Below are 25,298 nucleotides of genomic sequence, written 5' to 3' on the forward strand. Positions count from 1 at the left end.
GGGGTAGTGGGAAGGGGCGATCCAGGTGTGCTGGATGGGAGAAGAGATGCATTCCGACCTGTGGTCCCCGCATGCAAACCACTGAATAAAAGCATTAGCCTCTGAGACTGGGAGTAAGGAATGTCTTATCACCATGGTTACCGGGAAATGGTCCCACTTATATATAATAAGGGCTTTAGCAGAGGCCAGGCCATCTGATGCTCCCATCTGGGGCCAAAAGACAGGGTGCCTGAAGTGTTACTCCTTATGAAGTTACCTGAACACAGCTCTGGGCCAGGTGCTGGGCCACGTACTGGGAACACCGGGTCTTTTCTTTATTTGTTGGGATCGGGGGGTGGGAGCCAGGGGAGGACAGAGGCCTGGGCATCTTCACCTAGTCACCCCTTTGTTACCCAGCACTTGGCTCTGCGCCTGGCACACAGCAATGCTGCATTAATGAGTGAGTGTGCTGCCTCAGTATGGGGGTACCACCCCAGATATGGAGCTGCAGTGGCGGGGGAGGGGTCGTTGGAGCGGCCATCTCTCCTTTAGTTCTCACGCTCCTACGTGGCAGAGTGATGCCCAACAAGGAAAAAAGTGCCCCTCCACCCTCCCCCCCCCCCAGACGCCTCCCCTGGCCCTCCCTGGCCCGGCACTGCAGGCTTTGGGGTGGCAGTTCTGGAGGGGGACCCCCGCTGACTGACCGCAGGGGGCCCGGGGTCGCTGGCCCAGGCCCCGCGGGTTTCCGAACTCGGCGCCTCCGGGGCCGGGGCGGACCCTCGGCACCAGCCAGGCCAGGGGCGCGGGCAGCGCGAGGAACCGGACTGCCTAGAACTGGGGCAGCCGCGCCGCACAGGAGCAAAACAAGAGCACGCGCACCTGCCGGCTCCGCCCCGCCCCTGCGCGCCGGCCAATCGCGGGTCGCGGGCGGGGCCGGCGCGGGCGGGTCGTGGGCGGGGCCGGGGCCACAGCTGCGGCCGGAGCCGGAGCCAGAGCCAGAGTCCGCGCCCGGCGCAGCCGCCGAGCCTAGGGCGAGCGCGCCTCTTGCCCGCCGCCCGTCCCCGCTGCCCGCAGCCTCGTCCCCACCGCCGCCGCCCCCGGGGCATGGCCTGTCTGACGGCCGCTTTCTCGGTCGGCACCGCCATGGTGAGTGAGCGCATCCTTTGGCCCCGGGGCTTGGTTCTGTTCTCTAGGAGAATAAGAAACGCACAAAGACCCGCACCCGCACCCTGACACCTGTCCCCCGAGCCCCGGGAGAGGCGCCCGCCTCCCATCGCCCCCCGCCCTAGCTACCTGGCTCCTCGGGATGCCCCTTGCAGCCGAGGATGCGGGGAAGGCGGAGGGGCCAGGAGAGGCAGGGAGGAAGGAGGCCAGCAGCCCCACAAGTGTACTGATGGCCTTGACCTCGTCTGCCTCCGAGTGAGGGGCCTGGGGCCTGGGGACCCGGAGTGTACTGGGGCGGGGCGGCAGCCCGGGCCAGAGGGAAAGGGGGCCCCATCCCTCTGCCGGCGCGTGCGGCCAGAGCCTGGGGAGCGGGCGCCTCTCGCGCTACTCTCCGGAGCACCGGCACTGTCTGGGGGAACAAAAGAGAGAGGCGGTGGAGAGCCGGGGCCCGTGCTGCCCCTTCGCCCTCGGGGACAGCCTCTCCCGGACCTGCTCAGGAGGGGGCGGCGGAGTCATGGGGAGGCAGATGAGGGCCGAGCCTGGGTACCTCTGGCCACATTTCTGCACCCTGTAGAGAGAATAGGGTGGGGACAGAGGCACGCATCTCACTTTTCCCAAGGGTGCCAGCTCCGTAGGGGTTCCACCGGCTGCAGGCGCATTCTTTGCTAGACACTATTACAGTAAGTGCTATTCCTCTGAGTGGTCAAGAGTCTCCTCTTGCCCCTTTAACATATCTCCATAAAGTCACATTAGGGAAAAAAAACAAACTAACCATCGTCTCACCCATCCTAGGGCCCTTCATTTCTATGCCTAGCACGCCAACAGTGCAGTTAGGTACCTCTGGACCGATTTCAGGTCATCTAAAGTACAAGTAGGAAGCATTCCGTATTCCAAGCCCTCTCGCCCTCCCTATCCATCCCCCTTCTATCCTTTGTCTATGTATTTACTATCCTGCTAGTCACTTCCCTTGAGCTGTAACCCCACCGTGCACATCGGTTTTCACCTCCACCCCTCGCCTTTATTTCATTTTTAGCATCCCGTATTTGAAGTCAGCAGGGCTCAGCAGGATTTGACCGACAGTTACCTCTTGCCTTGAGCTCAAGAAAAAAAAAAAAAAAAGAAGAAGTAGCCGGGTTTCTGCGCATGCTCTGCTCTGACAACTGCATCCTATGATTCCAAACAGGTTACTGTAGAACATACCGAGCCTCGGCAGCTCATTATATAATGATTTTGTGTAAACCGATACAGTGGGGCCTCGGGCACATTAAGGAGGTTGGTAGAGCAGGAAAGAGCCAGGGGCAGGGGGACCCACAGGCCGGGTCCCATCTCTGGGCATGTTCTGCCTCTATGACTTAGCTTCTTACATATAAGAGGGATCAAAAACTGAAAGAGGCAGTCCCCTCCTCATGACATTTGCTTTTATCTGGTTGCACGTTTGGGTAACACTTGGCCATTCTTCATTTTACCCGTGTTCATTTCTTTGGGATTCCTAAATGATGGTGGTAATGGAAAATGAAGGAGGTTAGTATTGTTAGTTGTGGGTAAAGAAAGTTTCAGGTCGTGGAGACACTGGGTAACTAACTCTTGAAGCCCTTTCAAGACTGCAGAAGTAGCTCATACACGTGGGACAATAATGAATCAGAATGTTTTAAGGTACAGGTGTTTTTATGTCAAGATATTTTGGATGTTACGTTATGGTTGGAGACAGCCCCAGAACTCAGGTGTTTCGTTCGTGTGGAGGTGCTAATGGCTGAGCTCATTTTTTCAGAGAATGTTGTTCTGTGTGAAAACCATTCTCCCTGAAAACCTTGTGCTTTTTTGTTTTTAATTTTAAAAATTCTACCCAAGTCATAAACAGAGCCCTGGGGAGGTACCCAGCATCCTAAACTTTGCTCTGCGGTCCAGCCTGGGGCTGGCTGCCAGGTGTGAGTCTGGAGAAGGTGCCTTGGAGGATGGAAGAAGCACCCACATGGTGTTTCAGAGTCCCTGAGCTGGGCTGGGCGGGGCAGGCAAGGGCTCCCAATGGGGACTGGTATTTGGGGCTGTTGGAAGCCAGATTTTGGAGACAATGAGGTTGGCATTCTGAGTGACCATGCCAGTGACACCTACCCTTTGCTTAGTTAAGGGCGTGACGTTTGGGTTCTTTTCCCTTAGGCGGTGGTCTTGAGGATTCTGGACCAGTACGTTCTCCTCTAATGTGCCCAGGGTCCCAGGGAGGGATCTGCCCTTCAACTGCAGGGTCTGCTGGTCTAGGTGGGCACCATAGCTGGCAGCAGTGAGAGTGCATGCCTGGAGCCTGCGAGTTCCTCTTGGCTTTCCTCCCTTCCCCAAGATGCTGTGGGGCAAGTTTCTATCTCCAACTGGACTTCCCTGGGTAAAGAGAGTGAAGCAGCCTCACAATGGCTCAGGGGCTCTCTGACCATTAGAGACCCTCCCCAGCTAAACAAGCATCTCAATATATTAGCATTCAAACTGAAATCAGTGCCCAAGAAAATATTCCTAACAACAGCGGGCAGGAACAGTCCAAACAGGGTCTCCTCTGCATTCCACACCTGTGAATGGACTCACTAGTATTTACCATTTATTATGCAGCACAAATTGTGTGTGGAAGAGGAGGTCAAAGACAATGCTTCAGCGAGATAGGGAAGCGAACAAAGAAAGGGAAAGAATGGGGAGGGAGGATGTATTTCATCTTTAATTAACTCAGGAGGCTGAGGACAAGCTAGCTGTAACCTACATCACCGGCGGCTCTCATCTGAGGATGTGTTTCCAGAGAGCTGGTCTATTTTGGAGTCAGAGCCACTGCCACCCATCAGATAGGATTTCAGATAGAATTTTATTAATTGGACACCCATGGCGGAAAAGTGGGTGATGGCATGCACCGCTTTGGTGTCGGTTGCTTTGGGGGTAGGGTTGTGTGGTCCCCCATTCTCTTGTGGATTTCCCTGCAAGGGACGGGGGCTGGGATGACCCAGGGTCCACTACAGCTTGCCTACAGAAAGCCAAGCAACGTCCCGGCGCTGCTGGGGACTGTTTGGGAGGACCTGTGCAGGCAGGGAAGCTGCAGAGAGCTGGACCCCAGTTTGGCTACTCCTTAACGGTGGGGTCTCAGGCAGGTGAGGTGGTCTCCTCGTGAAATGGAGCGGCAGAGGGTCATACCCCACCCGGCCCCGGCCCCCGGAGAGCTGTGGAGACAGAGGAGGAGTAACCTGTGCAGTCTGGAGTTTAATGAGCGCACTGTAATTGTGCATTGCTGCACGAATAGCCGCTACTGTTCATAATTGCTTACCTACTCCGCGGGAGGTATTAATGCAAAACTGTAAATAGTAAGTACGGGCCTCTCTCGCTCCCAAATCAGTTTACTCCCCCAGCTTTGTCCCACTGGCCCGTCCACTTGTCTCCCTCCCCACTGCCCCCCGCTGGTGAAGGCCACGCACCCTCCCCACTGCAGGCAGCTGCAGGAGACGTTCTTACCGGCTCGCTGGTCTGCTACTTCCGCCTTGAGATGCCTCCGCGGCCCGCAGAGACCTCGGGATAAAGTGCACATCCCTTAACAAGCTTTGCAAGCCCTCCACCGTGCGGACCCCGTGGGCCTCGCTAGTCCCACCTTGTTCCAAAAGCCCCTCCCGCCTTCCCCAGATCAGAGCTCCAGACCCTGAATTACAGATCTCCAGCTGTTCCTCTGTCTTGCTGCCGAGCCTTTGCACGTGCTGTTCCCTCGCAGGGAATGTCGGTCGTGAACGAGCACCCCTTCCCCACCCCACCTCGCTAAGCTCACCTCACAGTTTATTTCCTCAGAAACACCGTGTATCCCCACCCAGGGCCCCCACTGCATTGCGTGACCCTCGTGGGTCCCTGCATCATCTTGTTCTAGCTCTTGCCCCTTGGCATTGAAATCGTTTGCGGCCCAGTCTTGGACCTGAGCGAGCTGAGGCCACAGGCTACGTCTGTCTGGCTGACTGCCGATGCCCAGGGCTTTATCTGGGCTGTGAGTGAGTGAGTGGGTGAGAGGATAGATAGGCTTGGAATCTAGACAGGCAAGTCAGACCCTCGTCATAATCCAGGTCTGGCATCTGCTCCAGCTGGCAGGTGGGTGGAGTCATGGCCGTTCGTCCCTGTATTCGTGTAGGTTTCATTAAAAAGGGAAGACCCGACCTGTCCCTGGGCTTCCTCAGGGGTTGACGCAAGTGGTGGGTGCTGGGGGAGGGTGTGGATGGTCCAAGGTGGCTGGAGGTGGAGGGGGCCACGCCCTGGGGAGGGGCTTCTGGAAGCTCCCGCCCCCAACTGAAGACAGAGCAATTGGCTCTCCCGGCGTTAGGGCCAGTGCCCCGGCAGGACGCGGGTCTGGAAGTAGACGTCTCACCTTTCCAGGTGGAGGTGAGGATGGACTTTTGGGACCAGGCCTGGAGCTGTCTCACCCATTGTTCTGTCCACTACCCACCCCCCACCCCCCAGCAAAGCCAGGATTTGGTGTTTCCAGGGCCCCTGTGGAGTCAAACGGGGTTATAACCCTGGGACAGCAGCTCGTGTTCCCCAAGAGCAAGACAGGTGGGCCCAGGGATGGCATTTGGTGCTGCTCTGGGTGCTAGAGCTGCAGGTGCACGAAGCCAAGAGCCTGCTGAGCTGGGGCAGGGCCTCCCGTTGATCCTGCAAGGGGCGCCGACGCAGAAGGCACCTGACAAGCCCGGATGCAGAGGCCACGCCCTGCAGCGCCCTCCCGGGAGCGGGAGAGGCTCCTGCTCAGCCCAGGCTCTGAGATGGCCCGTTGTCAGGCTAAGACAAACCTCCCCAATTATGCGGAGGATGCACGAACGTACTCCTGCTTGTGTTTGAAGCATTTCTCATGCTCGGCGCCAGCGGCAAACCAAGATTAATTTTGTCAGAGTTTTACTCCGCACTTTAATTTTTAGCCACAGAATGTTATAGTCAGTGAGCTAAGTTTTGATACGGTTAAGCTTTCCAGAGGTAGGAGATGCCTGGGAGGTGTGTGTGTTGTGTGTCTTTTTCTTAAACAGCAAAGCAACATTTTCAAACAGCACAAGAACCGGAAGCCCCTGTGCCCACATCTCCCCATCCCCCTATTTGTGTTTTAAAGATTCAGAACCTCCAAATCGTCCAAGATTTCCACGATGGAAATCATGTGGAATAACAATAATGGAAATCCTCTTCAAGGATGCGGTCACGTACCCTCAAGAGGCCACTCTAAGGCGGGGGAGGGCTTGTTTCGGTCACTAGAGTTGCTGGAGTTTATAAGGGTGTTTATGGATGACGCACTCTCTGGTTTTGTTTTAGCCTTTTGTTAGGAACAATAGCGATCAAAAAGCCACCAACTTTAAAGAAATACCTCACAAGCTGTGGCAAAATAACAGTATGATGTTACTTAGAACAAACAGCAGTGTGGCGGCGTCTCCCCAGTCCTACGGCCATCAGAAGGGCCTGAATTATCAAAGGTGGCTGTCCACGGGCTCTCGAGATCAGGCTGACTGCCTGCAACAGTACGGAGGAGTGTCGCCAGAGGCCACGCTTTGGACACTGTGGAATGTTCTGTCTTGATTCAAGAGGCAGCTAGAAAAAGCACAGCGCATTGTTCACCCACCCCAGGGTTCTTCTGTGTTTTGGAGGTGCCTAAAGTATATTGACTTGTCCAGCCGTTGCCAAGCCATTAGCAAGAATATTCCTTTCTTTGCTTAAAGACCTTTGGTTCTTGGCTTATCTGTAACAGTTCAAAGGACTCCCGATGGAATCTCGAAAAGCCGGTGTAGCTACGTATTAGGTATCCAGGTGATGCAGTGGAAGAGGCAACCGTTTTTCAAGATGACTCACACTGGGATCACTTCTGCCCCTCACTTGATCGTAGAGCTCAGAGCAAGTTCCTTAACATAGTCTGTGCCTCAGTTTCCTTGTCTGTATCCCAGAGAAAAACAAATCAACCTTTCGAACACTTCAGTGCCATTATGAAGGTACAGTGAGAGAGGAGAGCTGTAAGGGATTTGGAAGATTTACAAGGGAAACACAAAGGCCATCTCCTACAAACCCCGTCGGTCCAAGTGGTATCGCTGCTCTTGAGAAACGTGTATGAGGTTACGCCAGGAAGGGACTAAAAGAGCTCATTGTAAAGCTTTTTCAGTTGTGCGTTTCTTAGCAGCCTCATGCATTTTTATGGGATTTTTTAGTGAGTGGACTGCAGGCAGATAATTTTTAGGGTGGCTGGTGTCTCATTCTTTGAGACAGGTGATGTATTTATCAGTTTTGTGATTAGATGTTAGGATTCCTAGATAAGACGGTAGATCATAGTTTATCTTTAGCATGTTTTTAGTAGAAGAGTAAGTGAGGGCCGGGGAGGAGGAATTCCTGTAGGTGAGCATCCTTCCTGTGACGCTGAGGGCACCATGGAGGGTGAGAAGCGCTGATCGATGACTCTGACTGATCGATGGCCCTGAGCCTGATGGTGAGTCCCTGTGGTCCTTCCCGTGGTGTAACTTATACCTCCTCTTGGTGCTTTTCCTCCCCATCTTTCTAGAATGGCAGCAGTCACTCTGCAGCAATGACAGAGCCCAAGTCAGTGTGCGTCTCTGTGGACGAGGTGGTCTCCAGCAGCAGGGAGGTGATAGAGATGGAGCTGCTGAACGGACTTTTGAAGAAAGAGGATAACAGTCTCACAGAGGCCCAGCGCCTCTCCTCCCTGCCGCGGAGGGCGGCTGTGAACATCGAATTCAAGGACCTTTCCTACTCGGTCCCAGAAGGTCCCTGGTGGAGGAGGAAAGGTAGGGCGGGGGCATCCAGAGGCGCGGCACCTCGGAGGAAGGAACAGGTTGTTTGGGAGGATCTGGGTCTGGAAGCTGGGAGGCTGATTCTCTTTCCAGACTCTGGCTCTGCTGTGGCCAATGCATGTAATTGCTTTATGCCTGATTTTTCCTCACTTACGATATGAACAGATCAGACTAGATGACTCAAGATTCACAGCGTTTGTTGGTTTTTTTTGACTGAAGTATAGTTGATTTACAACGTTGTGTTAGTTTCAGGTGTACAGCAAAGTGATTCAGTGATACATATATATATATATATATACGTATATATATATATACGTATATATATATATATATATATATATATATGCACTTTTCCAGATTCTTTTCCATTATAGGTTATTACAAGATATTGAATATAGTTCCCTGTGCTATACAGTAGGTCCTTGTTGTTTATCCATTTTATATATAGTCGTGTGTATCTGTTAATCCCAAACTCCTAATTTATCCGCCCCTCCTTTCCCCTTTGGTAACCGTAAGTTTTCTACGTCTGTGAGTCACACGCTGGTTCTTAAGCTCTGATCTGATCACACAGTTTGACCACGGTCCATGTGTGCCAGTTTCCTGTCTGCACTCGGAGGGTCCTCTTTACTGGATGCCGTTAATGTTAGTCTTTCGAGATAGGACTGTTTTTTTTTTAATGTTTCAGAGCAAAGTGGAAGCCAGGTGTTTCCTCCCAAGCTTGACGTGTTGAAAAGTAACAAGTGACCTATAGTAACCTCTCTGGAAACCAGACGTGTATGTTTACAGATCTTGAAAGGACTGTCTCATGGGGGTCGTTGGTGGGCTATCCATAAAAACAGAAGAGAGGGCGGAGCAGGTGGGACTCGGAGGTCTCGGGAGAGCCACGCCCACAGGAGTTTGCCGCCAGCCTGTTGCATGTTCATGGGAATTGATGACTGACGGTGTTCTGAGTTTTCTTAGCAACGTGGATGCTCCCTTGCCAGCTCTAGGTTTTCAAAGTGTGTGGAGTTAATGCCTCCCTGCGTTGGTATTTCTTTCTCGAGCCCGACCGACTTCTTCCCGTGGAACTCACTCCGTGTCCCCCGCTGCCCCGTGCACCCTCCATGTATCCATCTTTGGCGGGGGGGTGACTGGGAGAGGACGTGCTACACATCACCCAGAAACAGTGGTCCTCAGTTTCTAATGAATCATTGAAAACAACTTGAAAATCTATGAGGAATTTGCAACAAAGTGACTCAGGTACCCCCGGAATATCCTGGAATATTGGGGTTGTTTAGAGCTCTCAACTTAAATCTAGATTCAATCCTTCTTCATTTTTGAAGGAGACCCACCAAGACTCACTTGTTTACTTTGCATCTTTCTGCCCCTTATTGCCTTCATTTTGCTTCCTACTCTCTTGACGTGAAGCAGTTGAGACGGTTGGTGTGGGCACCCTGGAATTCCTTAGAGCCATGATTTTAGAACCTTGATTGACTGGTGCCTGGGACCTTTGAGCCGAGCTGGTTGTGGGATGATTTTGTGTCTGTTTGCACCAATGGGAACAGATCCCAAACCTCCCCAGCGGCTGATACCGTCGCATTGTTATCTGAGACTCAACATCTTCAGAGTGTGCCAGCCTGTTCTGTTAACAAAGAAATTCTGTGAGAGGCTCAGGGTCGGGCCCATTTGGTGGAGTCTCTTGAAATTTCGACATAAGATTCCAGCCTTTTCCTTCTCCACTTGAACAAAGATTTTACCGAAACAATGCACTGGGCGACCAGGAGGGTGTCGTGAGGTTTTGACCTGCTGTGTCTCTATAGACAAACTGCGGCAGACCTGTGGGCCACGTGGGCAGGTTTCTGTCCACGTGTTACGTGTGGCCTTAGAAACGTGGTCATGATGCTGAAAACGCTTGGGTGGGTATCCTCGCAGGTGAAGGCTTGAGATGCAGAAATGCACATGTTTGAACACCATGGCAGAATCTTGGTTTGAAATCCAACCCTGCAGGTGTTCACTTGGGGCTGGCAGGTGAAGAATATCATTTCCTGGTCAGGTGTGCGGCTTGCCCACCCTCTGTTCTCTACGTCTTAGAACTGGTCACACTGATTGTCAACAGTGATGGCCTCTTAATTAATGAGGGAGGAGCCGCTACCGTCCATGGCCGGTGGCCTCCTAGGAAGCCCCGCCCAGATGGCTGCCGGATAAACACTTGCCCTGCAGTAACCTGTGTGGGCTCAAGCGGGGAGGAGTAGAAAGTGGGCCCCCGGGACCTGCCTGTGAGTCAGAGATGGCTAGGGCTGGAGAGGAAGTCGGCACCGTCAGCCTGGTGTGTCCAGGTGTTTGGTTTCTCAGCCAACGAGGCCTGACTTCTCTGTCTGGCTTCCTCCTGGCCTCTTTCTCCACCCCAGTGCCTGTGTCCACTTCCCTCTCTGTGCCCCTTCTCCCGTGCAGCCCCATCGTTTCTTTTGTTCTTGGTACCCTCGCAGTTCAGAATTTAGATTGTTTATCACTCCCGCATAACTCGAGGGTGTGGGATACTCGTCCACATTCTCACTGAATAGAAAGGAAGCCACGTGTGAAGGGCTTGCCCGAGCCTGAGCTGGGAGCTAGGCCGGGGGCTGGGTGGTGGTTTCCGACGCTTGGGCACCGGGCAGCGCCTGGCGCAGGGCCTCAGGGTGCCGGGGTCCCCACGGCCATAGGGAAGCTGTGCTCCTTCTCCAGGTTTGGTGCCCACAGACGCTGCCTAGCTGGCAAGCGTTCCCCTTTTCTCTTGGTGGTAGTTTTAGGTTTCACGTCGCCTCTGTGTGATGCCCAGCGTGATGCCAAGTGTGACCAAACTTTGGGGCAGGAGCTTATGCTCTTACTTCTCTGACCATATTCTGTTTTTCTGTCTGTATCAAGTCAATAGTCTTTTGTTTTTTTAAAAATTCAACTTTATGTGCTGAGCTCATTGTAATGCCCACAGTGAAGTGTGCAGTGAAGGACAAAGGAGCCTGAGGGCTGGAGTGATTCGCTCAAGGTCGGAGCCAGCAAGGTCCGCCACCCAGCCGTCGGATTCCTAGTTCAGGCTTCTTTCCATCACGAAGACACTGGGCCACTCCAGTAAACTCTAGGAAAGCCGTTTTCTCCCAGAACGTGGTGCTACCACACACACTCAACACAGAATGCTGTAGCCAAGCCTGGCACTGGGATTAGAATAATACTAAAAACTCCTACACAGTTATTTTAAAGAAAGAAGACGGAGAAAGAGAGCTTCATAACCCTTAGTAGAAGGGTCGTAAGTGACTCCATAGCAGCATTTTGAAGAAGGCAAATGTCAGGCACTGATGCTTTCTAATTCTTGAGCTTGACAATTGCCAGGCATTGACTTCAGCGTCTAAGAAAACAACTTGTATTTTCAATTCTAGCTCCATTTTCACCATATGATTAATGATGGCTTGAGAGGAAAATCTGGATCGTATAATAGATTCCTAGTGGACAACATAATTGTGAAAGGAACTGTTCTCAGGAGAAAAAAAGTACACCCCAAGGATGATTTCCCTGGCTTCTGATACAGTGATTACTTTCCCTCAAGGAATTCACTCACATAGCCTAAGTTGATGGGACAGATGATTTGGAACAATGTGGACTCTGGTGCTGTTACACAAACTATTGTGTCGAGGGACGTAGGGGAACAATCCGGTTTGATTGTCCTCACTCACCCCAGTGTGACTTATTTTTGAAAGCGGCTTTTGCTTCCTGGATGGTAGACACTGCGTTGGCGTTGGTAACATTTAGGACCCCTTGTTAAGAAGAGAACCCACATTGTGAAATGCTGAGGTGGAGCGGAGAAAATTCTGCACTCAGACAGCACTCTCTGGCTTTCAGAGCTCGTCCACACGGTGGAGTTAAGGGGGTACTCTGGGTCGTCTGTCCCCCAAGGAGACTGGAGCCATTTGCATTTATACAATTCAAGCAGCCCTTTGGTCCAGTTGGCGCAGGGGCCAATTCTGTCCTTTCAATGTGTGGAGTACACGAGGTTCAGAGATAGATCCCAGGTCACAGGAGCAGGGGAGAGGGGACGTGAAGGCAGGTCTGGGGGGCTTGAGGCTACAGGACCTGACAAGACACCTAGCAAACATCCGGCCCTGATGTGAGCACACAACGGGACCATTATGGCACGGATGTGTCTCACCCCATTTTACAAAACCACTGGGGGTGGCCTTGACTGTTACCTCTGACTCACTTCCCCTTTAATCGGCCTGCTTGGATGTCAGTCACCTCTGCCTTTCACAAGGACCCACAAAGAGGTTTCCTAATCCCATGGGGAGGCTTGGCTGTCCTGTCTCCTCCCCAGGGAGGTGAGGCTGGCATGTACGGCATGCTTCGCGCAAACAGGTGACATGATTCTTAGAAATGAAATAACGCCTCCCAAGATTACCTCGTGGGTTGAGAACAAAAGTCACATCTGAGGGTTTGGAGAGTTTTCTTTACTCTTCCCCAGCCCAGCTGGGGCCTCACCACAGTAACCCTCCGATGGAATGGGACAGCACCTCCTACTTTGAAGCCGGACCCTCCAGCCTCATCCTTGCCAAATGCCAGGATGGAGTTAAGTATTCTAGGCAGCCCCACATCAGATTATTTGTATTGGTTTGCTTCTGAGCTATAAAAATGCATTTGAACACCCTTCTCAAATTGAAGTTTGCTTCCTCTTAATTTCCATGGCCATTGCACAAGGCCTGCGCTGACAGGCTGGCTAAAACGAGTACAACGTGCCATTAAAATCCCTTTCAGCGGGCTTCCCTGGTGGCGCAGCGGTTGGGAGTCCGCCTGCCGATGCAAGGGACGCGGGTTTGCGCCCTGTTCCGGGAAGATCCCACATGCCGCGGAGCGGCTGGGCCCGTGAGCCATGGCCGCTGAGCCTGCGCGTCCGGAGCCTGTGCTCCTCAACCGGAGAGGCCACAGCAGTGAGAGGCCCGCGTACCGCAAAAAAAAAAAAAAAAAAAAAAATTCCCTTTCAGCGATTCCATTAAGGGAAGACTGGATTCCAACCCAGCGCTGGGAGACTTGATCCAACCGACTGGGACAGGGGTGGGGAGGGAAAGCCAGAGAAAGGGAGAATCTAGAAATCCCAGAGCAGAGAGGGGGCTCCAGAGGGGGAGCTGCTCAAGTGCAAAGGCGGGTTTCTCTTCCCCAAGCATGAATGAATTACTTTTGTACTTCTTGGAAACTATCGTGCTAAGGTGGGCTTTCTCTGGGGTGCAAAAGAAATGGCTTTTGCTGCTCTTCCTTCGTCTTTATTTGAGGCTGTGACGGTCTTATAGTGCAGTGTGGCAAACCTAAACCTTGCTTGCCAGAGCTCCCTGCCTGAGGCTGGGGCTTTACACCAGGAGCCCAATGACCCCAGGTCACCTTGGTGAATGCAGATGGCTGGAGACCTCCTCCCGTCCCCTCCCGGGCCAGTTCTTAGGCTCTCAGTGGCTTCCTCTCAGGCCCATTTGGTGATGAGGTCTTCTGGAATAGTTCTGTACCTCCGTCTTACATGCTCCAAAAGAGGCTTTGAAAAACTGTGGAGGATGAGCTGACTCTCAGGACAGACGGATGTAGCGTGACCATGTACAAAACCAAAAGGGTTTACTAGTTTACAGCAGAACTTGAACATCCAAGGGGTCTAGGCGCCCCTTCTCCAGCCAGCCCCTTCTCTCCCTTGGAGCACACTGCACGGAAGCCAAACCGTCACCAGTTGGGACCTGGAATCAGGGGTGCGTGATTCAAGTGTGGCTCGATCAGGTTCAACAGCCCCCGTAGACACGGCACAAGTGGCCCCGTCGACACCGGCTCTTCTCCTTTGCGTCACTGTCAGGCCACCCCCGTCGCCTTCCGATCGGCAACGCACGGTAACACGTTGCTGTTTTTCCAGAGAGAGTGCCTGGTCTGGAGCCATCTGGTCTCTTCAGTGTGACTTTGCAGGACTGTGATCTGCTCAGTGGGGGGCTGGTGTCACTATCACTTTCAAGGACATTCTTGCGACACTCATTTTCACTTGCTGGGGGGGGGGTGCCCTCCTGCCTTCCTTTAACACCCCCAAATATGCTGACACCTTGAAAACTTCACATGCAGGAACTAACGTCCCCTCTTGTAAACTGGAACCGAATCCATCAAGGCCAAGAAATAACACAGGGTGACATTCTGCTGAGCACGAAACCATTTCTTTTGTCTATAAATTGGCAGAAGAAAACGTTTAGTAACCCTACACCTGCTCTTTTTGAGTTCCGTTGTAGAATCAACAGATTTGCTTATTTAAGGAACAAAGGTAACCACGTGGGTCAGATTAAAAAACATTTGGAAAGACTGAACCGTACAAACCAGGGGTTTGTAGAATAGAGGTACATGCGCTATAAAACCCTTGCTGATGGAGTTCCAAAACCTCTATAGGAACGCTTACAGTCAAGTGAAATATCTCTGATACTGAGTGGTTTTGCCCCTAATTTGAGAAAAGGCGTCAAGAGGAGTTTTCAGAGTGAAGGATGGAGGCTGATGCACCTGCAGGGACCCGGCCTGACCCACAGCCCTTAGTTTCACTTCTCACTTTGTCAGCTGTGTTGTCGTTAGTCACCTTTGTGCTTGTGGGGTAAACGGCGTTCGGTGTCAAAACTGAGACATGCCAGAGTGATTTCAAGACTGTGATGATGTCCAGCTGACACCTATATTTAGAGCCTGAATCCTGGAGCCCAAAGGGTCCTGGGAGCTCCCTCATCTGACGTCTCACCCGTGGAGCAGTCCCTCTCGCCCCGTGACAACGGGCGGCCAGCCTGTCTGGGCAGCAGCCAGACCCTGACATCCCTCTGCGTGGCCAGGTCCATGTTTGCACAACTCTCATTCTTAGAATTCTGTCTGTTGAGCTGAAATCTCAATTCGAGGCATGTTCGTTTGTCGATCCAAGTTCTGCTTTTTGGAATTCTGCAGAACATGTACAATCTTGGTCTTGAAATGAGCTCACCAATTGGGAGGAGAAAAGCGTAACCACGTACAAAACAGGTACATCAAGACCCAGGGCTACCTGGAAAGGAGGAAATAAGAAGCCTGTGGTTTGTGGAGGAGATGAGGCTGGAGTCCTGCTTTGGGAGCAGGTACCACAGTGGCATCCTTGGGGGCAGGGCAGTGAGCAGGGGCCCCTGCTGGAATGTTCTTGGTTTTGGTTGTGAACTGGTACGGGTGGAGATCAACGGAAAAACAGAACCTGAGTGACTGTTTCTGTTTCTTTTACTGTCATAAGGTGAGCTGATGCACTCAGACCAAAAAAGTCCCTCGCCTTGATAGCTCCACTGCCTATCTTGAAAGCGAAACTTTTAGCAGGAATATTATGGGATTTCTCAGTTTTTATTTCTTCCCTCCCACTTTTTTGGCGGGAGAAGTGTCTGGGTTTTTTAATTAAAAATAACTGTTTACTAAGCAAATGCTGTTTGCTTTAGCACATTGTCTCATATGTGTTCCCCGGAAAGCCATTATCAGTGTGGACATTACCCAGGAGAAAAGGAGGCTTAGAAGGAGGCAGATCTCAGGTTCGGGCTTAGACCGCAAGTCCTAACGACCTGCCTCCCAACAAGCTCCACTGAGAACCCTTCTCGCCTTTGTCATTTCGCAGGTCCACGTAAGATGAGCTGTTTTTCTCACCTTTTCTTTGCGGATGACAAACACAACCCCAGACCCTGGCGGCAGCAGGGGTGCCACAAAAGCCCTTCTCATCTGCTGGGGAAGGGGACCCCCAGATTTCCTTCATGAGCTGGGCTGGGGCGAGTTCTGGCTTCCATCGTGAATCAGAACTCCGTCCAGCTGGCTGGGGTCTGTGCAGGGAGGCTCTGCTCGCCCTGCCTCTCCAGGACGGGGTTATCAGCCCCCCTGTCGTCCACCCCTACGTTCCTTCCAAGGGCGACCGGACCGGCTTGTCTCGAAGGAGCGAATTCATTCTGGCCAGGCCCACCTCCCGCCCGCCGAGAGGGCTCTTCCGCCGGCTTTAAAAATGGAGTAAAAACCCATCTCTTTTCTTGGCCGGGGCGGACGCTGACTCTGCAGGCCTGGGGCCCAGGGCGACGTTTGCGCTGTCCCAGCCAATCGGCAGGGACATACCTGCTTTCAGATATAGATCTGGCTGAGGGTCCGGCAGAGGCTCCCTGGAGGTTTTCGTGCTCCTCGGGAATCCTAAATTTTCAATAGTTGAAAGATAAGAGCACGGCCGGCCTAGCTGCAGGCCGGGCAGGTGCGCCCCGCTGCGCGTGCGCAGTGGCCGCCGGCCGCCGCCACCGCCGCCGCCGCCCGCGCCGGGGTTACTACCGGTCAACGCTCGCGGGTAACCTCGGCGGCGCCGCGCGATTGGCTGCGCGCCGGGCGCTGTTGCTAAGCGCGAGCAGAGGACGCCGAGCTCCTAGGTCCGGATGCTGCGGCCCCTCCGAGCGCCTACCCCCGACTGGGGCGCCCTGTGCACAGCGGACCCCCGGCATGCGCTCCCCACTGCTCCAGCCCAGATCCGTCGAACGCCTGGACCCAGAAAGTGGGAGCACCTTTCCAGTAGCCTAATTTTGCTCTGGAGGCATCACTAAAATGTATCTGAGGAATGGAGACATTTCTTACCCAGTGATTATTATTTTGATGTCTCTAAGCATACTTGGGAAACTTCACTGGAATAGAAGTAGCACATAGATATTTAGAAAGGCTGTCCTCAGGAAAACGGCTGGCGTCCTGGGCAGTGTCTCAGTCCTTATCGCGTTCATCAGAATGGGGCGGCTTCATGAATTTTCCAGACTTCTATTTAAAGTGGCAAGCGGGGCCATTAGGTCAGGTGCATGCGTTTCCTGTGAGACAACCGAAACCTGAATCCTCAGGAAATGTTGTTTTGCTTTGTTTTAGGTTCTCCCTGTGGGTGAAGTAATGAGAGGCAAGGCCTCCCAGCTTGGGCCAAGCAGATGAAGCAGTCAGCGTTTACAAATGACCAGGGTGGATTTTGGAATCCTGGAATTCCCTTAGGAATCTGAGTGGCAGGTCCAGTAAGTGGGCTGGAATCCAGTGTCACGCTGCAAGGCTGCCGCTTCCCTGATCCCTGCTGACTCACTTCCGTCCTGGGTGTGTTGGCGAGGCTTAGAGAAATAGCAGCTGAACTTCAGGTGTGCTTCCCGTAGCATCCAGTACACATCGTGCGCAAGCGCGCGCGCGCGCGCGCGCGCGTGTGTGTGTGTGTGTGTGTGTGTGTGTGTGTGTGTGTGTGAATCCATACATGCGATCATAAATATAAACATAATTTCTATAAGTTGGGCTCCGTTCCAGCGCCTCAAAGGCCTGGGATGCCTTGATGGAACCGGGGGTACCATGCTTTGCCTGTCCCTGGGAACCAGGGTCTTCCCTAGACACCCGCCGGTCTGGTTCCTATGGGCTGAATTTAGGTGAGTTATGAAACGTTCAATGCCGCCATTCATATGGCTCCTGATCAAACACAAGGAGACCGGGAGCTAATGATTGTTCTTATGAGAACAGTCTTGGGTTTTACTTGGTTGCTCATTTGATTTTGTGATTGTACAGTTGACATAAACCTACCTAGAAAGTATGGTTCTCAAATCTCTGAGACTCACTGACCTGAAGGTTGGATACAGGAATCAGAGATGGTGGTGGGTAACTTCTACACATAAATTCCCTCTTGTGTTTTCCCGAGGTGCGGCTGGTGAGGTGGGTGAAAAACCTTCGGAAAAAAGAAGGAAGTGCACATCTATGATAGCCGAGACGTTCCATTGCTATAAACAATAACAGTGCTCATTGCCAACCCAAGCACAGACTATACCCGAAAGCTGGTTGAAAAGTGGGGACCGCTTACATTTAGTTTCACATTTCATGAGAGTCCCCATTGAGACCTGGAAAGGAAGCTTGTGGGTTTCCTGTTTCTAAGACCTGCATGTCAGCCTGTCCAGAAAATGGTTATGTCCTAAATGGTATGAGAGGGCACGGTCTAATCATGGGCTTCTGGTCTACCCTGTAAGTTGTCACAAATATGCTGCATGCCTTGGTCCAAACCCCACACCCTTTTCTCGTCTCTGATTTTTGTCTGGCTTAGAGAGGAGGATGACGACTGTCCTCTTGTCCCTTCGTCTCTTCTTAAGAGTGTTCTTAGTTTCAGCACTGCATAAGTCTCTAGCAGGTGCCTAGCCTGGCCGGACGTCTCTCTGTGGGCCCTTTCCTCCTTGTCTCCTTTCTCTGCAGCCACTCTGCATGTGCCAGCCAGGTGGACCGCCTGCTGCAGAAGGGGCTGCTTACCCAGTATCTGTGTGTTCTCTGCCTGGGCCACACCCTCTGCCAGGAACCCTCCCTGCCTCCCCAAGCTGGGGGAAAGCCTGCCCTCATCCATCCTTACCTCCGGGGCCAGGGTCCTTCCTGGGCACCTCCCCACCCCTCTGCCCTGCGATCATAGAACTCAGTGCATGATATTATGTGTTTCTTCTTCTGAGCTTCCAAGCAGGGGCTGTGTCCGTCACCCCTCATCTCTGCCACCTACCCCAGGCTTCACTCAGAGTCGGCACCCTCTAGGTGTCTGCCGAATGGATGTATGAAATAACAAAACTCTGCATCACAGTAGAAGAGCATATGCTTTCACGCCAGGAGAGGTCTTAGGAGAAGCGGGGAGGAAAAGCAAGAGCCTGAGGAGATGGACTGTTTCGATCTCCCCTTGCTGTGTCAAGCCCGTGCGCCATCTCTGACTAGCCATGTAGGAAGTGGTTTCTAGGTTCTGCTTCCTTGGGGCAGCTCAACCGCTGGCCTCAGCTACAGCATCGTGGATGGGCAGACGGGGTGCCGGGCAGTGGGGAGAGCCTGGATTCTGGGTCAGGCAGCCTGCTCTTGAAGCCTGGCTCCACGTGGTTTGGGGGCCTCGGTTTCTCATCTGCAGAATGGGCCTGATAAGAGTGCCGGTCTCAGAGGGTCGGAGTGGGGGGAGTGACTGTGACCCACGTGCACACAGTGGGACTCAATGCTTTTTAGTGTGTGGGTCGAAGGTCTCTGAAGGGTTGGGTTCTTGGCTTCATTAAAGATTTGGCATAATAATAATAATAAAATAATAATAATACAGCTCATGTGCAGTAACTTACCCCGTCTTCCCAGCAACCCTGTGGGAAGGTTTGCTTACCCTTGCCCTGTGGTTCAGAGCAGTTAAGTCCCTTGCGCACTTGTCCAGCAGCACAGTAGTGCCGTCTCTTGCACGGCATCCGGGATCTCTCATCCAAATGCCTGGAGCTTCCTGCCCTCCCAGGGGGAGACAGCTGACAAGCTTCCCGAGGGTTGCTCTGCGAGAGAATTTCTATACTGTTCCTTCTCTACCGTGCCCCTGGGTTTCCTGCTCATGGCAACAATTAAGACTAAATCAACCGAGCGTTTCAGAGATGTGAACAAATGCCTCTTGTCAAGACGCGTGTGCTTTCGTGGACCAGCTAGGTAGAGTTTATTCTATCCGGGAGGTCTTCCAAGAGCTTTAGGTTACCACCTGAGGAGGGTTGCATGGTCCAGACATTTACAAGGAAGCATCTACACTTGTCGTTACTGGATGGAAATTTCCACCGTTGCAACGAAGCTACCCTCAACCTTACACTTTAGGGCTTGGCCTCAGCAGTGAGGTTTGTGTAGGTTACCTTAGGAGGATGTGAGGTTTTATCCGGTGCCACACATTTTAGTCTGGTGGCTAGACTTTGACGATTGAACATTAAGTATGTTGTACCCACTGCTCCAACTGGCAGCCGCGGGGGTGTCGGTGGTGAGCGAGGTCTCAGCGTGGCAGCGGCATGGCCAGCACAGAAGGCTGTTCTTGGAATTGCAGATATTTTATGTGAAATCCTGCAGTTTTGTAGAAAATGTATTTTCCTTCCTTTACAGTCATTCTGAATTAATGTGTACCAAGAAGGAGGTTAAGATGAATTGAATTGTATGTGGGGTTTAGTTAAAATTTTCCTTCTTTCTCTCTCTGTTTATTTTAATAAAATGATTCCCCGTCTAGCGCCTTTTAGCAACATGCACTCAGCAGAGAAGGGGGTGGGGCTGGAAACGTGGCCTCCAGACTAAAAGAGTCAGGGTTCAAAACCCGGCTCTACCACTTACCAGCTGGGCAACTGGCTGAGTCACGTAACCTCCCTGTAGAAAGGAGTTATTAATAATAATAATACCCATCTTATTGGACCAAATATCTTGATACAGGTGAAGCTCTGTGCCCAACATGCAGCATTTAATAAACAGTAGCTACAGTCCTTATGAATGGTATTATATGGGATATAATAAAATAATAAGAGCCTAGAGTCAACAGGATGTTATCATTCTAAAAGTAAGTTGGGGCTTTAGAAATAAAAGGAGTGAAGCTACTGCACAGTTATGGTGAACGTTGACTTAGCTGAGCATTTCCTAGGTGCGAGGGAGGAGGGGAAAGACCTCCCGAGGTCACAGGGCTGTAAGTCTTGTGTTAGAGGGAGGGTCCAGCCCTGTGTACCTGCCTTGGGCTGCGAGGCCCCCCAGTGGGCAGAGGAGGATGGCAGTGGTGTGACCAGCCTTGCCGGCGGCCCCACCGCCTTGTCATTGACGAGGGAACCGCTGCTGGAGAAGCGTGAGCGACACGTTCAGCCTTCCTACGAGGGCCACTAGGACCCCAGGCTCCCCCTCTCTGTCCTGCTTCCTGTCAAAAGATCCTTTGACCTCCCAGGTCCACAGGCATTTTTAATGAACTTGAAACGTTAAAATATTTCCTTCTTTCACGCATGTGCCCTGCAGCGTTGTCTTCTTCGAGAACGAGGTAGTGTCATCAGAGAGAAATCTGATGAGCTTGGAGGCTGTGGTGTGGGGATCCTGCAGCCAGGGCTCACATCCGGCCCAGATGAAGCCTGCTCTGCGTCTTTGGGGACAGCAGACGGCTGTGACAAGTGGACACCACACTCGCGCACGCAGGGTAGTGCGGGGTGAATCCGCTGCTCTGGGACTTTGTCAGCCTCGCGGGGGTGGGGTGGTCACGTGGGCAGACTTTCCAGCAGGAATCGGGGGCCCGGAGGCCTGTAATGGCCAGGAAGGAGCACGTGGATCTCTGGGAGTTTCGTAACTCTGACGCTCAAGGACTTGCTCTGAGAGCCCTGCCCACGTCCAGAAGTGACTGGACTTGGAATGTGAGAGCCAGACGACCTGGCTGGGCCACCAGGTTTCATGAAAACCTGTGCAAAGTGGGCCTTCTTGGTTCACATGACATCCGTGAGCTTGCTGTAGACTGAAGGGGGACACATCAGAGCTGTGTTTCTGGGGGGAGTTTGAAAATCCACAGGGTTTGGTAATGTTATTTGTTACTGTTTGGTAAATGATTCCGTCGTATGGAGAAGGCCCCAGGGTGCTTTGGTCACTTTTTTTTTTTTTTTTTTTGCAGTATGCGGGCCTCTCACTGTTGTGGCCTCTCCCGTTGCGGAGCACAGGCTCCGGACGCGCAGGCTCAACGGCCATGGCTCACGGGCCCACCCGCTCCGCGGCACGTGGGATCTTCCCGGACCGGGGCACGAACCCGTGTCCCCTGCATCGGCAGGAGGACTCTCAACCACTGCGCTACCAGGGAAGCCCTGGTCACTTTTTTTACAAACGTGCCTGCCATGGACCCTACAGTGGGGCCAGATACCTCCCTAAGGAACGTAGGGCAGTGAGGTTTTCTTTTATTTTGTGCAAAATTATCAAAGCACGTGCTATTCTTACTACTGTATTTGGACTTTCTGCGTTCCCATTAGGGATTAGTGGCTTTTCAAAAACTGTGCTATGAGAGGGGAGGAGGGTGCTGGAGCAATTAAGGGCAGCGATGCCTGGTACCCAGACCCGGATGGTCAATCTGGGGATGGAGAGAAGTGTCGAGAGGTAAGGGGTGAGTTTGCTGCTGGGAGAAGGCCAACCTCTCTGGGGGCTGTTTCACACGTCACACGTCCACAGCTGCTCTCAGAGCTGGTGAGGGTGCGATGGCCCGGGAGGTGGCCCTCTGGCCAGAAGCTGACGTGGCAGGAGTCCATCACAGTGAGCAGCGGTCCCAAACCGAGTGAGCACCAAATTGGCCCCGGAGGGTGACCGGCCCCCTGCCCTGCCCCGAGGCTCCTCTTTGGGGATCTGAGGCTGGCAAGCCTCGGTGTGTCCAGCAAGTGCTGAGTGACACTGATGCTGGCCCGGGGACCCTGCTCTGAGAGCCGCTGGGGTAGAGCAGAGAAGCTGGCGGCCACTTGAGAACCACACTTGACCTTTTTAAAAGCCGGAGCCGGAAACGGCCCTGCTCACACAGTCAGCTTCCCTGGGGATGAGGGTGGTGGGACAAGGATGCAGACCCTACTTCGTGGGAGATGCAGGGCCAGGCATAGCTTCTGAGCCCCCCAGTCTGTGGACTTAGGGAGCCTGCAGGCCCCTCCCCTCCACAGCGACCTGTAGAAGTTCACTGTCCCTCAAGGCGTCTCTGTGCTTCCAGACGCTGGATAACAGGGCAGGAATGCCTGGATTCAGCAATTTATTTATTTATTCATTTTTGGCCGTGCCTCGCGGCTTGGGGGGTCTTAGTTCCCTGACCAGGGATTGAACCCAGGACCTCGGCAGTGAAAGCGCAGAGTCCTAACCACTGGACCACCAGGGAATTCCGAGGATTTAGCAATTTATGCCATTATTTAAGAGAGCACAGATTGTATTTTTATCTTCATCTGATCCAGAGAACCGTGTTCTAGGTACCCATCCCTCTGTGTGTGTGTGTGTGTGTGTATGTGTGTGTGTGTGTGTGTGTATTCATGCTTCCTGGTTTGCAGCATCTTCTGTGCAGGATAAAGAAAAAGTTTCCTTCCGCTTATTTGCAAAACCTGGTCAAGCCTCCAAGTAAAGCTGTTTTGATCTCTGTCACTGTCCGACTTATCCCCTGGCCAGTTCCTCTGTGAAATCTGGGGAGAGGGCTGGTGGGAAGGGCTTCGCAGCACTGCCCAGACGGACGGTGGGAGAGTCGTCGGCGGGAGCCAGGTGCGCACAACTCCTCACCTGGCTACCCTGGCTGTTCTCTGTTCTTGTCTGTAAACCTCCTTATTTCTGACTAAAAGAAGAATTGTCCTCTTCTGGCTAAAATCACACAGCAAATAGCAAAATCATTTGCAGAGGCTGGAGCCTGTGGTCAGTCTGGGGTGGGGAGAGCACGGCAGGGGCAGCTGCGGGGCTGGTGGGTGTTTAGGGTGGGGCCTTGGACCTGAGCCTCTCCGTCCCCTCCCGGCGCTGTGTTCTGACGTGAGCCTGTCTGAGCCCTTCTCTCGGTATTTTGTAAGTAGTGATACCGGTCACTGCAGAATAAGGTCGGCATGTCCACAGTCCTCTGCAGCAGCTCCAGGGACCAGATAGGAAGCACGGGCACCTGATGTTATCACTGATTTGCCAATCACTCGGCACATCGGAAAGGCCTCCGAAGTCTGTCCTCTCACGCACCGGGTACCCACCGTCTAATGGATGGCATTGCCGTACCTTGTGATCCCCACTCTCCTTCTGGCAAAGAACTGGAGCCTCTTCCTCGTCTCCCAGATGGCAGATTCTGAAATGCAGGGATAGTAATTCATGAATTTTAAAAATTCTGCTTGGAGCACGGAGGTGTCCTAGTGGTCTGAGCGTGAGCTCGGTGATCGGAAGCCTTCTTGCCTCTGTGCTGAAGCGAGGGCCTGTTTCCAGGAAGTCCGTTCCCCCGACACAAAAACAACCGACTCTACGAAAAGCTTGGAAAACACCCGCTGAGAGATGACTGTGACCTGCACCCCTGGGGAAGCACCTTCCCTTTTGGGGGTGGTGACCTTAGGCAGAGAAAACCCCAAACCTGCTGGAGGAACTTCAGGTTCAGAGAGAGTCATTCCGGGAGGGGGAGGAGAAACCAGAAATGTGGGCGCCATCGTTTCCCGACTCGCTTGTGGAGGGTGACCTCCAAGGAAGACTACCCCATGCCTAGCAGGTCTCGAATCGCCCAGTCACTGGCCCAGCTCTGCCCTTCAGGTGCCTCCTGAAATTCAGCCCCATCCTAGCAGCTGACTTTCTGGAGTGTGTCCTCCGGGGCTGCCCCTGGGCCTCCTCCAGTGAATTCCAGACGCCCTGTGCTTTGTACTGGAGGGTGTAGTCTGAAGCCGACTTCAGGGTCAGAAGACTTTTTTTTTTTTTCTGGCTGCACTGGGTCTTCGTTGCTGTGCGCAGGCTTTCTCTAGTTGCGGCGAGCGGGGGCTACTCTCAGTTGCTGTGCACGTGCTTCTCATTGCGGCAGCTTCTCTTGTTGCATAGCACAGGCTCTAGGCGTGCGGGCTTCAGTAGTTGTGGCACATGGGCTCAGTAGTTGTGGCTTGAGGGCTCTAGAGCGCAGGCCTAGTAATTGTGGCGCACGGGCTTAGTTGCTCTGCGGCATGTGGGGTCTTCCCATGTCAGAGCTCGAACCTGTGTCCCCTGAATTGGCAGGCGGATTCTTAACCACTGCACCACCAGGGAAGCCCCAGAATCAGAAGACTTTTGAAAGTCCATAGATGGAAGAACCAAAGAAAAAGGGGTTTATGTAAAAGCTTGAGCCATTCTGTTGGTTTGTGTATAAGCCTGATTCATAAGGGAGACGTTGGTCTGGGGTTTTTGTAGTCATAAAAATTATAAAGACACCGGAAATTGCTTTTTTCTCCAGTTGACTTTTAGGCATTCGGGCCAGATAAAGGGATTACCCAGTGAGGGAAGCAGGACACCTTCGTCCTGATTTGCTTCACGACAGTGACATTGCCCGGACGAGGCGCTCTCGTGGACAGTGGGGTCCTCTCACTTGTAAGCTGGGCCACACATCCTGCAGTCCGGCACAGATGAGATGGGCAGCCAGGGGACAGGACAGATGGCAAAGCAGAAGCAAAGACAAGCCGGGTCCCCTCGTGGGAGGGAGGCACGGAGAGATCCGGGGAGAGGGAGTGGCTGGCCAGGCGGGCAGATGTCCCGTCAGGGCAAGGACAAGAGTGGCTCAGGGGAGGGGAGGCCCGTTGGGTGGGAACTAAGCTCACTGACCAAACTCTGGGGGAAGCCAGGCGATCCAGCAGTTCCCGTCTGTTTCTGAGCACCCCCTTTCTCAAAGGCACCTCCACATCTGAGTGTCTTGGAGCTCTGACGACTGGCAGACGGGGCTCAAGGTGGGGAAAGTGCTGGTGGGGCAGCAGGAGACACCTTGCCTGCGTCTCTTCCACAAAATGTCCCGGAATAAAATCAGGGACAGCAACCCTGGGCAGGAACATCCCAGAGAGCCCAGGGCAGTGGGACACCTGTCAGCGGAGGAGGTAACAGCTCTGGGAGGGGGAACAGGAGCAAATGCCCAGGGGGCAGGAGGTCACCGTCCCACCAAGTAGCTCCCACCTCTGGGCAGCTCACTGGCTCAGCTGTCAGCCT

General features: G+C 53.1%; 1 protein-coding gene across 2 annotated transcripts in view; it reads left to right on the top strand.

Annotated features, from left to right (window-relative positions):
• The first annotated feature begins 916 nt into the window (after window positions 1-916).
• The window catches only part of ABCG1 (ATP binding cassette subfamily G member 1), a 60,203-nt gene continuing 35,821 nt past the window's right edge, over window positions 917-25,298 (top strand). For both annotated transcript variants that reach the window (XM_079923006.1, XM_079923007.1), the window contains exons 1-2: window positions 917-1,125; window positions 7,664-7,907. In XM_079923006.1, coding sequence (XP_079779132.1) covers window positions 1,084-1,125; window positions 7,664-7,907 — 286 coding nt within the window. In that variant the 5' untranslated portion in view covers window positions 917-1,083. The remainder of the gene's footprint in view (window positions 1,126-7,663; window positions 7,908-25,298) is intronic.

Source organism: Stenella coeruleoalba, assembly GCF_951394435.1.
Source record: "Stenella coeruleoalba genome assembly, chromosome: 5".
NCBI lineage: Eukaryota > Metazoa > Chordata > Mammalia > Artiodactyla > Delphinidae > Stenella > Stenella coeruleoalba.